General features: G+C 45.1%; 2 protein-coding genes across 3 annotated transcripts in view; one reads left to right on the top strand and one right to left on the bottom strand.

The window, feature by feature from the left end:
• PIGM (phosphatidylinositol glycan anchor biosynthesis class M) overlaps positions 1–7292 on the bottom strand; it is a 155551-nt gene extending 148259 nt beyond the window's left edge. Inside the window, exon 1 of the mRNA XM_086965378.1 lies at positions 7157–7292. The gene's annotated coding sequence lies outside the window, so the exon portion shown is untranslated. The remainder of the gene's footprint in view (positions 1–7156) is intronic.
• A 479-nt stretch (positions 7293–7771) lies between these two features.
• The window catches only part of LOC147722983 (programmed cell death protein 6-like), a 147870-nt gene continuing 142233 nt past the window's right edge, over positions 7772–13408 (top strand). Inside the window, exon 1 of one of the 2 annotated variants that reach the window (XM_086965379.1) lies at positions 7772–8191. In XM_086965379.1, coding sequence (XP_086821505.1) covers positions 8037–8191 — 155 coding nt within the window. In that variant the 5' untranslated portion in view covers positions 7772–8036. The remainder of the gene's footprint in view (positions 8192–13408) is intronic. The other variant, XM_086965380.1, reaches the window with a different exon arrangement.

The following is a 13408-nucleotide window of genomic DNA, read 5'->3' on the forward strand; positions in this document are numbered from 1 at the left end:
AATGCCAATAGTTTTAACTTTCGCAAATGTGACATCTTTAGCATTTGTAATGCAATAGGTGTGGTATTTACATGACTTACATGTATTGATATTACAAAGAACAATGGCTTTTATTTTTTAAAATAATTAATACTTAAATAAAAGTGATTGTAATTTATAATGGCACTAGCTTAAATTTTGGTAAATAACTTTTGGGAAGATTATGTTCATTGTATTTTATTGTGACGAAAATCCAAGAACAGAAGTGAAATATGAACATTTTTTTGGTGACATTTGTAATAAAGCGTGAAACATTGAGATAACATATTTGAACCAGTTGTTGCATACCAGACTTCAACATCAGCCAATCGCGTTGATAAAGAGGTTTTAATGTGCACGATTCCAACGATTGCAAGTTGTGTACGATCGAATTTTGAGCAATATGTTCCTGTAACGTGCAGCAAGTTTTCCCTGTTGCAAAACACGATAATGGATGCCTATATAATGCGATATGTAATATTGCTCCGAGCGCAGACGGAACCTATGAACCGCCCCCCACCGCGCCCCTGCCAGTGAATCCAGCTCCGAGGAGAGGCGGCCCGCTGTGACCCCGGCGGCTGGGACACGCTAGGAGCCAGAAGGAGGCGTGCTCGCGACAGGCTGGCGAGCGCGCGCACAGATTCCAGGCAGCGACGGAGGCCTGGCGTGCAACGCTTCCCTGTGCCGTGTCGCGCGACATGGGTCTCGTCCCCTTTTCCTCTTCCGTTTGGAAGACTCCGCTCCTGGTAGTGCCCCCCGCCCAGTGTGTGCACCGCGGGGGCCTGTTTCCTATGCTGGGGGCCTGCAACCGCCACTCCCTGCGATGTTGGCGGAGGCTGGCGTCAGTACCGATTGTATGGCAGATCTCCCGATGCATGGGGCGGGGGTGTGTGTCTGTGTGTGCGTGCAGGGGGGGTTGGGGGCGGCGGCGTGTGTATGCGTGCCTGTCTGTCTGTATGTGTGCGTGTGTGTGGTGGGGGGCGGCAGCGTGTGTCTCTGTGTGTGTGTGTGTGCAGGGTGTGGGGGCTGACTCTGCTCAACCTAAAAACAACCGATGTCTACGTTTGCATGGCGCCCGTAAAGCTGACTTTATTTTCGACTGTGGTCTACCTTTCTACATTTGCATGGTCGTGTTAATTAAAAACGCACGTGAATGCCCAAAGTCTATGGCTTTCAAAAATGCAGACTTCATTTGCGGCTGTTAGCGAACTTTCATTTAAGCGTAGCTTTTCAATGAAAGCATGTCAGCAAATATATGAGCATGTTAAATAAAAGGCAGCTTTCGAAATAATGATTCATTCAGTGAAAGCATGTCACCTAAAAATAAGTGAGCGTCTTAATTGCAAGGCATCTTTGCAAATAATGATTCACAGCCAGCTTTGGAAATAATGCTAACAGCAAGCATGTTATTTAAAAGGCAGCCTTGGAAAAACGAAAAGGATGAAAGGGAAACAAATATAATTAAAAGCCAGCTTTGGAAATAATGCTCACAGCGAGCGTGTTCATTCAAAGGCAGCCTTGGAAAAACGAAACTGATGAAAGCGAAACTGACACAGCACACACAGCAAGCAGCCAGCGCGCTCCCGAGGTCAAAACTGACAATGAACAGGCGCGCGTCTGACTCGTGTCTACATTCCCAAAAACGGCTGACAATAGTTGTCGAGCAGACACAGCAATCAATGCTTCGCATTGAATGCAGGTCGAGCTCGACCTAAAAACAGCGCTACTTCTGGCATCATCATTCATGGTACTGGGGTCGAATTGTGAAACTACCCCAAATCTTGGTTGTCAAATTCTGCTCGGAGTGTATACCTTTACTAGTTTTTTAGGTCTCGCCTAATATATCCAGCAGGGATAAATAGGTGAGATTATAGTAAGCGTAAAAGAAAGTCTACCTAGCCTGCGGATTGCATACAGTTCATGTGAGCTAAGCGCGTGCACAGAGCCAGCCACATCGCACACCACCATTTGTCTGTGCCTTGGCATCAGACTTCACAGGAATGCTCTCCCCCGCCACAGCAATGCCGAATTTTTTTTTTTGCATCCATTTCATGGGGAAGCTGTGTTTTGTTCGGCGTTCTCTGCACCTTTCTTGTTTTTAGGTCTCGCCTATTCTATCCCGCAGGGATAAATAAGCAAGATTATAGTAAGCGGAAAAGAAAAGTATACCTAGTTGCGGATCGTGTACTGTTCATGTGAGCTATGCGCATGCACATCATCGCCAGCCACATCACACACCACCATTTGTCTGTGCCTCTGCATCAGACTTCAATGGCTGCCGCTCCCCCGTCCCCGCATCAGACTGGAAAGGAATGCACTCCCCCGCCCCTACCACAGCAATGGCGAGAGCTTTTTTTTTTCTTTCTACATTATTTCCTGTCTCTCTCTGGCTCATATTTTACTTTCTTCTCTGACTCATGCTTTTTTCACCGGATCATGCATTTCTTTACCCACTCTTTCGTCTACTAGTGCTTTTTTCCCCCCCACTCTTGTCGGCTCAAGCTTTTTTCCCCCCACTCTTGTCGGCTCGAGTATCCCCTCCCCCACTCTTTCCCCCACGCCTCAAACTGTTGCACGCTGCAGCATTACTCACACTGCTGCACACAAGACACTGCTGCATGCAGCACGCCACACACTGCTGCACGCCACACACTGCTGCACGCCACACACTGCTGCATTACTCACACTACTGCACGCCTCACACTGCTGCACGCCTCACACTGCTGCACGCTGCACACTGCTGCATTACTCACACTGCTGCACACCAGACACTGCTGCACGCCACACACTGCTGCACGCCACACACTGCTGCACGCCACACACTGCTGCACGCCACACACTGCTGCACGCCACACACTGCTGCACGCCACACACTGCTGCACGCCACACACTGCTGAAAGCCACACACTGCTGAAAGCCACACACTGCTGAAAGCCACACACTGCTGAAAGCCACACACTGCTGAAAGCCACACACTGCTGAAAGCCACACACTGCTGCGGCCCACACACTGCTGCACGCCACACACTGCTGCATGCCACACCTTGCTGCATGCCTCACACTGCTGCACGCCTCACACTGCTGCACGCCTCACACTGCTGCACGGCGCACACTGCCGCACGGCGCACACTGCCGCACGGCGCACACTGCCGCACGGCGCACACTGCCGCACGCCTCACACTGCCGCACGCTTCACACTGCTGCACGGCGCACACTGCCGCACGCCTCACACTGCCGCACGCCTCACACTGCTGCACGCCTCACACTGCTGCACGCCACACACTGCTGCACGCCACACACTGCTGCTGCACGCCACACGCCTCACACTGCTGCACGCCTCACACTGCTGCACGCCTCACACTGCTGCACGCCTCACACTGCCACCACATCACTCTGGGACACCACCTCACACTGCCCCACGCCTCACACTGCTGCACGCCTCACAACACCACCACATCACTCTAGGACACCACCACATCACTCAGGGGCACCACCACATCACTCAGGGGCACCACCACATCACTCAGGGGCACCACCACATCACTCAGGGGCACCACCACATCACTCAGGGGCACCACCACATCACTCAGGGGCACCACCACATCACTCAGGGGCACCACCACATCACTCAGGGGCACCACCACATCACTCAGGGACACCACCACATCACTCAGGGACACCACCACATCACTCAGGGACACCACCACATCACTCTGGGACACCATCACATCACTCTGGGACACCACCACATCACTCTGGGACACCACCACATCACTCTGGGACACCACCACATCACTCCGCCCAACCACATCACTCTGGGACACCACCACATCACTCCGCCCAACCACATCATCACTCAGCACCACAACAGCATCACTCAGCATCACAACAGCACTGTCCTTGCTTGCTAACAACAAGCATTGCCATAGCCAATAGGACTCGCATTTGAAAAGTGTAAGCTATTGGCTTTGTGAATAACAATGCTATTAATTTATATATTTTCAAAGCCAACACATATTTAAAAAAATGTCATTTACAATACCAATAGCTCACTCTTTCCTAATGTGAGACCTATTGCATTGCAAATGCTTGTTTTTTTCTGGACGAAAGTGAAAGCCTACCATGCTTGTTTACAGTAGCCTTGCTCCTCAAATTGTGTTGCCATCTCTCTAGGGACACTCCGCTTGAAAACACTCGACTTGCTAGCTGCAATGCTACATCCGCTATGCTTTGCCTCTAGACACGTTGATCCCTCGCAGACTGTGCTGACTCTGCCCCTCTTGATTCTGAAACTGACCAACGCAGTCACCACGCAGTCTCTTCTCTCGGTCTTATGATGTCTGCCCTGCCACCATTTACTTCTGACCCTCACCCTCACACCTAGTCACCCTCACCCACCCTCACCCTCACACACCCTCACCCTCACACACACCCTCACCCTCACACCCCATCACCCTCACACCCCCCCACATCCCCTCACCCTCACACCCCCTCACCTTCACATCCCCTCACCCCGTCACCCTCACCCCCGTCACCCTCACCCCCTCTCACCCTCACAAGCCCACACCCTCCCCCTCACACACCCTCTCACCCCTCACCCTCACACACCCCCTCACCCTCACACACCCCCTCACACTTAAACACCCTCATCCCCTCACCCTTACACACCCTCACTCACAACCCCTCACACCCCCTCACCCTCACACACCCTCACCCTCACACACCCTCGCCCTCACACACCCTCGCCCTCACACACCCTCGCCCTCACACGCATAGCATAACAAAACATAGCATAGCATAACAAAACAAAGCATAGGATAGCAAAACAAAACATAGCATAACACAACAAAGCATAGCAAAACACAAAGCATAGCATAACAAAACAGAGCATAGCATAACAAAACACAACAAAACATAGCATATATAACAAAACATAGCATTGTAAAGCATAACAAAACATAGCATAACAAAACATAGCATAACAAAACATAGCATAACAAAACATAGCATAACAAAACATAGCATAACAAAACATAGCATAACAAAACATAGCATAACAAAACATAGCATAACAAAACATAGCATAACAAAACATAGCAAAACAAAACATAGCAAAACAAAACATAGCATAACAAAACACAACAAAACATAGCATACCTAACAAAACATAGCATTGTAAAGCATAGCAAAACATAGCATAACAAAACATAGCATAGCATAACAAAACACAACATAGCATAACAAAACGAAGCTTCGCAAAGCATAGCATAACAAAACATAGCATAAAGCATAGCATAACAAAACACAGCATCACAAAACATAGCATAATAAAACACAACATAGCATAACAAAACAAAGCTTAGCAAAGCATAGCATAACAAAACAGCATAAAACATAGCATAACAAAACATAGCATAAACAAAACATAGCATAAACAAAACATAGCATAAACAAAACATTGCATAGCATAACAAAACATTGCATAGCATAACAAAACATAGCATAGCATAACAAAACATGGCATAGCATAACAAAACATGGCATAGCATAACAAAACATGGCATAGCATAACAAGCATAACATAACAAACATAGCATAACAAACATAGCATAGCAAAACACAACAAAACATAGCATAGCATAGCAAAACAAAGCATAGGATTGCAAAACTAAACATAGCACAGCATAACAAAACAAAGCATAGGATAGCAAAACAAAACATAGCATAACAAAACATAGCATAACATGACAAAACATTGCATAACAAAACAACAACACATAGCATAACAAAACATAGCAAAACACAACAAAACATAGCATAGCTTAACAAAACACAAACAAACATAGCATAGCAAAACAAAACATAATAGCATAGCAAAACATAACATAATAGCATAGCAAAACATAGCATACCAAAAACAAAGCATAGCATACCAAAAACAAAGCATAGCATAACAAAACATAGCATAGCAAAACAAAGCATAGCATAATAAAACACAACAAAACATAGCATAGCATAACAAAGCATAGCATAGCAAAACAAAGCATAGCAAAACAAAGCATAGCAAAACAAAGCATAGCAAAACAAAGCATAGCAAAACAAAGCATAGCATAGCAAAACATAGCACAGCAAAACATAGCATAACATAACAAATCAAAGCATAGGATAGCATAGCATAACAAAACAAAACCTAGGATAGCAAAACAAAACATAGCATAGCATGCAGCATCACTCCGCACCACCACAGCATCACTCAGGGGCACAACATCACTATGTATTACCACAGCATCACTGAACGCCACAGCATCACTTGTTCGCCATCACATCTCTCAGCGTCACCACAGCATCAATCTGTGCAACCATTCAACAACACCTGGTTCAAATATGTTCTCTCAATGTTTCAAGGTTTATTACAAATGTAACAAAAAGATGTTAATATTTCACTTCTGTTCTTGGATTTTCGTCACAATAAAACACACTGAACATAATCTTCACAAAAGTTATTTACAAAACTTTAAGCTAATGCCATTATAAATTACAATCACTTTTAGTTAAGTATTAATTATTGAAAAAAAACATTAAAAGCCATTGTTATTTGTATTATCAATACATGTAAGTCACGTAAATACAACACAGATTGCATTACAAATGCTATAGGTGTCACATTTGTGAAAGTTAAAACTATTGGCATTGTAAATGACAAAGCTATTAATTTCGCTATTTTCAAAAACAAAACAAATAAAAAATGTGTCATTTACAAAACCAATAGCTCAAACTTTACTAATGCGAGACCTATTGCATTGCAAATGCTTGTTTCAACATTCAATACTTCCAGGTAAATGTTTGCTCAAATCTCCAATTTAATATATCAACTAAATAACAAAAACGTATTTTATTTTGCAGTTTATTTTTTTTTAATAAAGCGCAACACTCACCAGTGGGATATCACGGCGCTAATACCACTCCCTGACGTTTACTGAAGGCATTAGTTAGTATGGGCCCTGAAAGCATTGTCATAAACAACCATGGGGCTTATTTAGCCTCTTGCGCCACTTTTACGGGATCTCAGCTCGCGATAAGGCTTAGAAATCGCCGAGAACAGACACTCAGTCATGGGCCTAAAATACAGAATTGAGTACCTGTCTAATAACGTAACCGCTTCCCAACAAAACTTCTGCGGTTCACCAACAGCAGGTTGATTCCCAGCATCGTGGTGGATTCCCCCGGGTTACTGACTCGAACTTCTGGGCACGCGCAGTGCGCGCGACCAACGAGACCTTACCTGCATAGGAATTACATAGAAATAGAAACATGAACGTAATCATGAATGAAGCTCTTTACAGATAGGTTTCCGAAAGAGAAAACGTCAATTATTTACTTATTTACGGTACTTAATTCCAAAACCGAATGGGCTGTCGCTCTCCAATTGTATTGAAGCCTTTGCAGTTAATTTTTGATGTGGGGTACTTTGATATGAGAACAAATTGTTTTAGTCCAATAGTCGGTGCAATATCAGTGATGCAGCACGCTGTAACTACGAGTTTGTAGAGAAGAGGTGAAGGCTACAACAGAGTTGTGTTACAGATGAATCATAGTTTGGATCTTGCTTTTGAGAGAAGGGGGATTTCCGAAGACTGCTCTATTACGTAGACCTTGCGTCATTTATGGAGTACTATTGAATGATGTAAAAAAGAAATCAGAAGAAGGACTCAGCCTGTTCGTAACTTTACCATACCGCTGGTATTACGGCGGCCATATTAAAGTGGTGCCACAGATTCGCGAGCACAACAGATGAACAACTAATGGTGTGCGGTGGTCTGTTGGCAGGCCTGATGTCTCTCAAAAGTTCATGTTTTTCGGTCCAATGATGACGAATGATAGGCGAAAGTACCAGAGTAGGCCTCTGTTTGGAGCTCCTGGCCCTAACGCTGTCGGCTCTGCAGCCAAGAAGTACAGTATCTGTATAGCAGGCGGTACCCGGAAGTGAGACAGCGAGCACAGGCTGCGGGCGGAGCAGACATGAGTCACTGGTTGGGCGGGACACCCCAGCAGCTTTCACGGCAGTGCACGGAGCTGGATCAGAGCTCATATAGTTACAGCATGGCCTACCAACAGCAGTATCGACCCCAGCCCGCAGCCGCTGACCAGAGCTTTCTGTGGAATGTCTTCCAGAGGTAAGGAGCTTGTCCGGGGCAGTGGAGACCACCACCCCTGGGGAGGGGCAGCGGCTGGGGACACCCACTAGCTAGCCTGCACTTGTACGGTGCCTGTCAGTGACAGTCTAATGCTGCTGTCTCTCTGTTTTTAGAGACTCATTACCTAATAAGTACTCTTGCCGCGCGTACCAACCTCCTGAGATGGAATAGAATGTAATAACTAGATAAATGTCACTTGTGCCACGTACTCTTTCTTTCTCAAGTTATAAATCTGCAGTTGTCGACATGTTCCCTAAATAAGTGAAGCTGTACTACGCCCACCATTCAATTACGGATACTACAGTGTGCAATATGTTTTATAACCATATTTTCACTTTGTATGCGAAAAACAGTGTTCGCAAGGGTGCCTGAACGTTGTGAAGATATGTTATGTTGCTAGGTAGCGCAAAGCTTTCCTTGGGTGTTCCAAGGTGGATTTGGCCCATGACCCCCCTTCTCAATTGTCTTCGTGTTTAGTAGAACAAAGCCGTTTGAATCCTAAAACAATTTCCCTTGGTTGTTTACTTTGTGTTTGTGTTACTGTTGTTTCAGGGTGAGGTTTCTTAGTGGGTCTGTGTACTGTAGTTCTATGTGCCATCACTCTGTCTAACTATTAACTCTGGTCGCATGCTATATCTCTGGATAGTGTTTAGTTGGAAGACTGTTTTATTTGTTGCAAATCTCAGTGGGAAGCGTTTGATGTCGTGCGTAGAGAGCTGTTATTCTCTAGTGTTATGTTATTTAGGACCATTGGTGGCATGATGTTTTTCAGTGTGGTACGTCAGTGAGTCATTTTGTGTGCTTACTGCACAGCGAGGAATGCTTGGAGTATATGCCGAGATTATGTTAAGAGGCTGGAAACATTCCTCTAGCCGTAGTTGAATCAGATAGGGATGGGCTGACCATTGACATCCTACTACTACCTCTTAGGTGGGGCGTTTACACCTAACTCGCTGAGAAGACTCTTTTGGCATACACAGAAAATAAAGAGGAGTGATTTCCAACTTCAAAGACCTGCACATCGGAAGCCTCATAGTACGAAGAGGAGTAAAAGAAATGCATAGACTTAAAGGTGCACAGAACCTAGAGACATAAGAATCTTAAAGAGAAGGACATTTCCACCAGTACCTTTTGAATGATCAGACCGCACAGTTAGCGGTATACAAAGCTGCAGCAAAGTCAAGAAAATACGACCAGCAGCATTGAGGAGGTCATGGTTACTGCTGCAGCACAAAGGTGGCAATATTGTATTATACGCTTACTCTCCTTACTACTCTTAATTGCACTAGGCCCTTTGCGATTAGACAATCTGCAGCATTTCCATTTACCACAGAGACCATGATCTTCTGAATCTTTCTCCACTGATAGGTGGGGTGAACATTAGGGTAGAAAAAACTCCACATTAGCTGACCAAGAAGGACCATTAATTGACCACTAACTCACAAATTTGAGGTCATATTGAGATACACCACTCTCAGCACTATGCTGTCGAAATAAAGTATAGCAACAGGAAGACTCAACCTCATGAGAAGAATTTAAATCTGACTAGAATTATGCACACTAAAAACTCTGCAACACAGAACAAACGAAGTAAATAGATGATGTTCTGACAGAGGTAGCTGAGTCAGTAAAATAGCACAGTTTAAATGGAAGAACCAATGAGACTCAATAATAGACTCAGACAGATATTAGATTCGTTTGGTATTAGGATTCAAAATTCATAGCAATAAGCAATATTTTGAGAATTTCAGTTCAGAATATCGCAGCTTGCATTAAAGCGTCAAACATTTAGGCAAGGCTTTTTTCGGGTGGTTATTAAAAAAAAAAATCAGTTACAGAGTCCCACTACCATTAAAGCAGAATGATAGCTAGTTTGCCTAACAGCTCAAATCCTACGATGACGGGGAAAGGGTTCAGATTTAGAGTCCATTAAGGGTGAGTCCATTAGAATAGGATCAAAAGAAAATTAATTTGAAATGGTTAGGCAAAGAATAATTCTGTCCATCTGCTATCAACAGTAGCATCAGAAAAGCTGTCCAAAAGTAAAAAGATAGTTCTTAGTAATCATCAAAATTCAATAAGCATAGAATCCTCTTGCAAAGGGAAAAGAAAGTGTGGCATAGTGTCTTAGAGTAGGAAAAGCAGAATGGCGGTCGTTGCCCCTCCTTTAGAGTTTATTCCTTTTTAAAAAGCCTCTAAGTAAGTAAGTAAGTAATAGCTTTATTCGATAAAAACATATCATAAAAGCATTTACACATCTTTTTAAAACATTTTTAACGACAATCATCACATAAAAACATTTCATATACAAAACAGCATATTGGGTGGCTACGCTCGGTCACTGGATTAACATTTTTCTTGCAGTTCTTAGGCGCCAAGCCCAACCCAAAAATTTTGCCATACAAGTTGAAAAGAGGGGTCTAGGATCTGTACGTAAAATACGCAGGGCTTCTAAGTGAGAGCGAGTTCCCAGGCTTCTGCAAATAGGCTTCAACCACCTACGTCTCGGGGCTACATAGACACTACATTCGAACAACATATGGGACACAGACTCTACCCTTAAATCGCAAAAGGGGCAATAGGGTACAGTTTGAGCGGGCGGTTTCCAAGTGGACGTGAACTCACATAGTGGAAGTACCCCCAACCTAAACTTGATGTACAATGCTCTGTCCCTTGGGCTCTGAATGGTGTCTAGGTAAGGTTCTCTTAACGGCAACTCCTTGACTGACAGAAACAGGGCTACAGATTTACAATGGTTTGTACTTCGGGCCCTCTCGCTGTCCACCCATGCCCAATAAACCTTCTTTAGATATTGTTTTGAGGGTGCAGATTTGTTGGACCAAGCCTCACCTAGGCCCAAATTGTATAGCAGCTTTTTGACCTCCCTGAGCCAGATGATCTTATGGGAACCCGATAATGACAAAATGTCATTCAAGGCGTCTGCGTAACTACTTAATTCCTGCCCGTTCCAAATTCTGGACCATAACAGGAGTGGGCGTAGTTTCGCTTGGTCGCAGATTGCCCGGGTACCTGCATCTATCAGTAATGGGATTGATGGCGTGCTGTGGGGCAAACCCATTAGGTCTTTATGGAAGTTGTTCTCAAGATGGGCCAAAGTGTCAACTTTTTGAGTGCCCCACAGCTCAGCACCGTAGAGTGCCGCGCTTACAACCCTTGCCCTATAGATATCTAGGGGGGCCCCAATAGGTTTTGATGGTGATGCTCGCTGTTACTTGAGCAGCGCACCTGCCACCCTTTTGTGGGTAAGGAAGATTTTTTGATGGTGTGCCTTCCAGCTCATGGTATCACTGATGCGTATGCCCAGATAATCAAATTCTTTCACACGATCAAGTGGGACAGAATCCAGGACCGGGGGATAAACAGATTTTTTTGGCGGGTTAAGAACTAAGAACTTAGTTTTACCTATATTTATGGCCAAGCCCCTTTCATTACAGAAGGTTTGAAAGCTGGAGAGCAACGATTGGATGCCCATTGGTGATTTTGAAATTAGGAGGGTATCGTCCGCGAACAGAAGCGTTGGGATCTTCCTTTCAGCCAGGGTGGGTGCGTCTGATGGTTGTTGCAAAAGATGCTCCACCACTCCGTTAATATAGAGAGAGAACAGAGTGGGGGCAAGCACACACCCCTGGCGGACGCCTCTGTCCACGGGGATACGAGATGTTTTCTCTCCCTGTGCACCCCATCTAATTTGGGCAAAGTTCCTATCATGGAATTTTACAAGCAGTGACAGCAGATAGGGGGGGAGGCCTAACCCATCGAGGACGTTCCAGAGAAGCGTGCGTGGTACCAGGTCGAAGGCAGTCCGCAGGTCAATGAAGACTAAATACAGACTGCCCCCTCCCAGCACCACCACTTTCCAATAGATCATTAGAAGGCGGAACGTCTGCTCGATTGTACCCGTACCTGTTCTGAAACCTGCTTGGAGATCTGATAGGATATGGTTACCGTCTGCCCACTCGATGATCCTGCCCAGTACCACCTTTCCTGCTACCTTTTGAGAAGAATCTAATAAACTGATTGGGCGGTAGTTTGCTGGGTCGTCCCTAGAGCCTTTTTTAAAAATGGGTACGACCTCAGCGCCCCTCCATGAGTCGGGAAAGACTCCACCCAACATCACTTCGTTCAAAAGCGAGGAAATTAATCTACTCCAAGGAGATGGATAGTTCTTAATTAGGTCTCCTGGGATTCCGTCTGGTCCTGCTGCCTTGTTCGGGACGATGGATTGGATTGCTCTTTCTACTTCTGAGTTAGTGAATAGGCCATCATAGCATGGGAGGTTAATTGTAAAGCCCGTGGGCGGACAAGCTACCTTGGATGGACCCGAGGGAGCAGAGTACAGTTGCGAAAAGTGGTCAAACCATGCTCCCCCTGCAATATTACAAGTTAGCTGCTGGTCAATGGGCTTTTCCCTAGATCTTAGTAGGTCCCAAAACCTCTTGGCATCCTTCCTGGTACTGGCCTCTACTAGATCTCCCCAGAAGTTAAAATCATAAGTCTGTTTAGCTTCAGTTATGATTTTTTTATAAAGTTTCCTGGCAGCCCTAATAGCAACCGCATCTTTAGTCTTTAATGTCTCAACAAGTTCCTTCTTGGCCTCACGACATTTTTGAGTGTACCATTTCTCTGACTGTTTAGGCAAAGATTTTGGGGGACCCCCTCGAGTGGATTGGGGAACAATAAATAAGTCGCTTAGTGCAAGTACAGTTTCAGTGAATAGAGGTAGGATCTTATTATCGTTTTGGCTTGAAGGGCTCATCCGGGGCTCCACCTCTAACAAGATTGCCCCGGCCTGGGCCATCCTTGTCTCGTCGGCTGAAACTTTTGCCTATTTTAAACGCCTGCTACAATTTGTGGGGACCACTTCATGAGAGGATTTCCACTTATGTCCGGTTATGCTTTGCTTTCCAGCCTGCCAAGGGGATAGAATAGATAGCGATAGGGGGTTGTGATCGCTATCGACCGACACTATAACCTCCATATCTAGGTGGTATTGCCAAAGATTGTAATTGAGCATGATGTAATCAATCCTAGACGTGTGGTCTTGTCTATTATAAGTGTGGGCACCCATATGGTCAGATTTGGATCGGCCATTTGTCGGTCGCAAGTTGTGCTCCATGCACAAGGCGTTGATCTCTATTGCGTTTTGCGACCATTTAGGAATCGGGTCAAGATTCA

Source organism: Lissotriton vulgaris, chromosome 4_1 (assembly GCF_964263255.1).
Source record: "Lissotriton vulgaris chromosome 4_1, aLisVul1.2, whole genome shotgun sequence".
Classification (NCBI taxonomy): Eukaryota; Metazoa; Chordata; class Amphibia; order Caudata; family Salamandridae; genus Lissotriton; species Lissotriton vulgaris.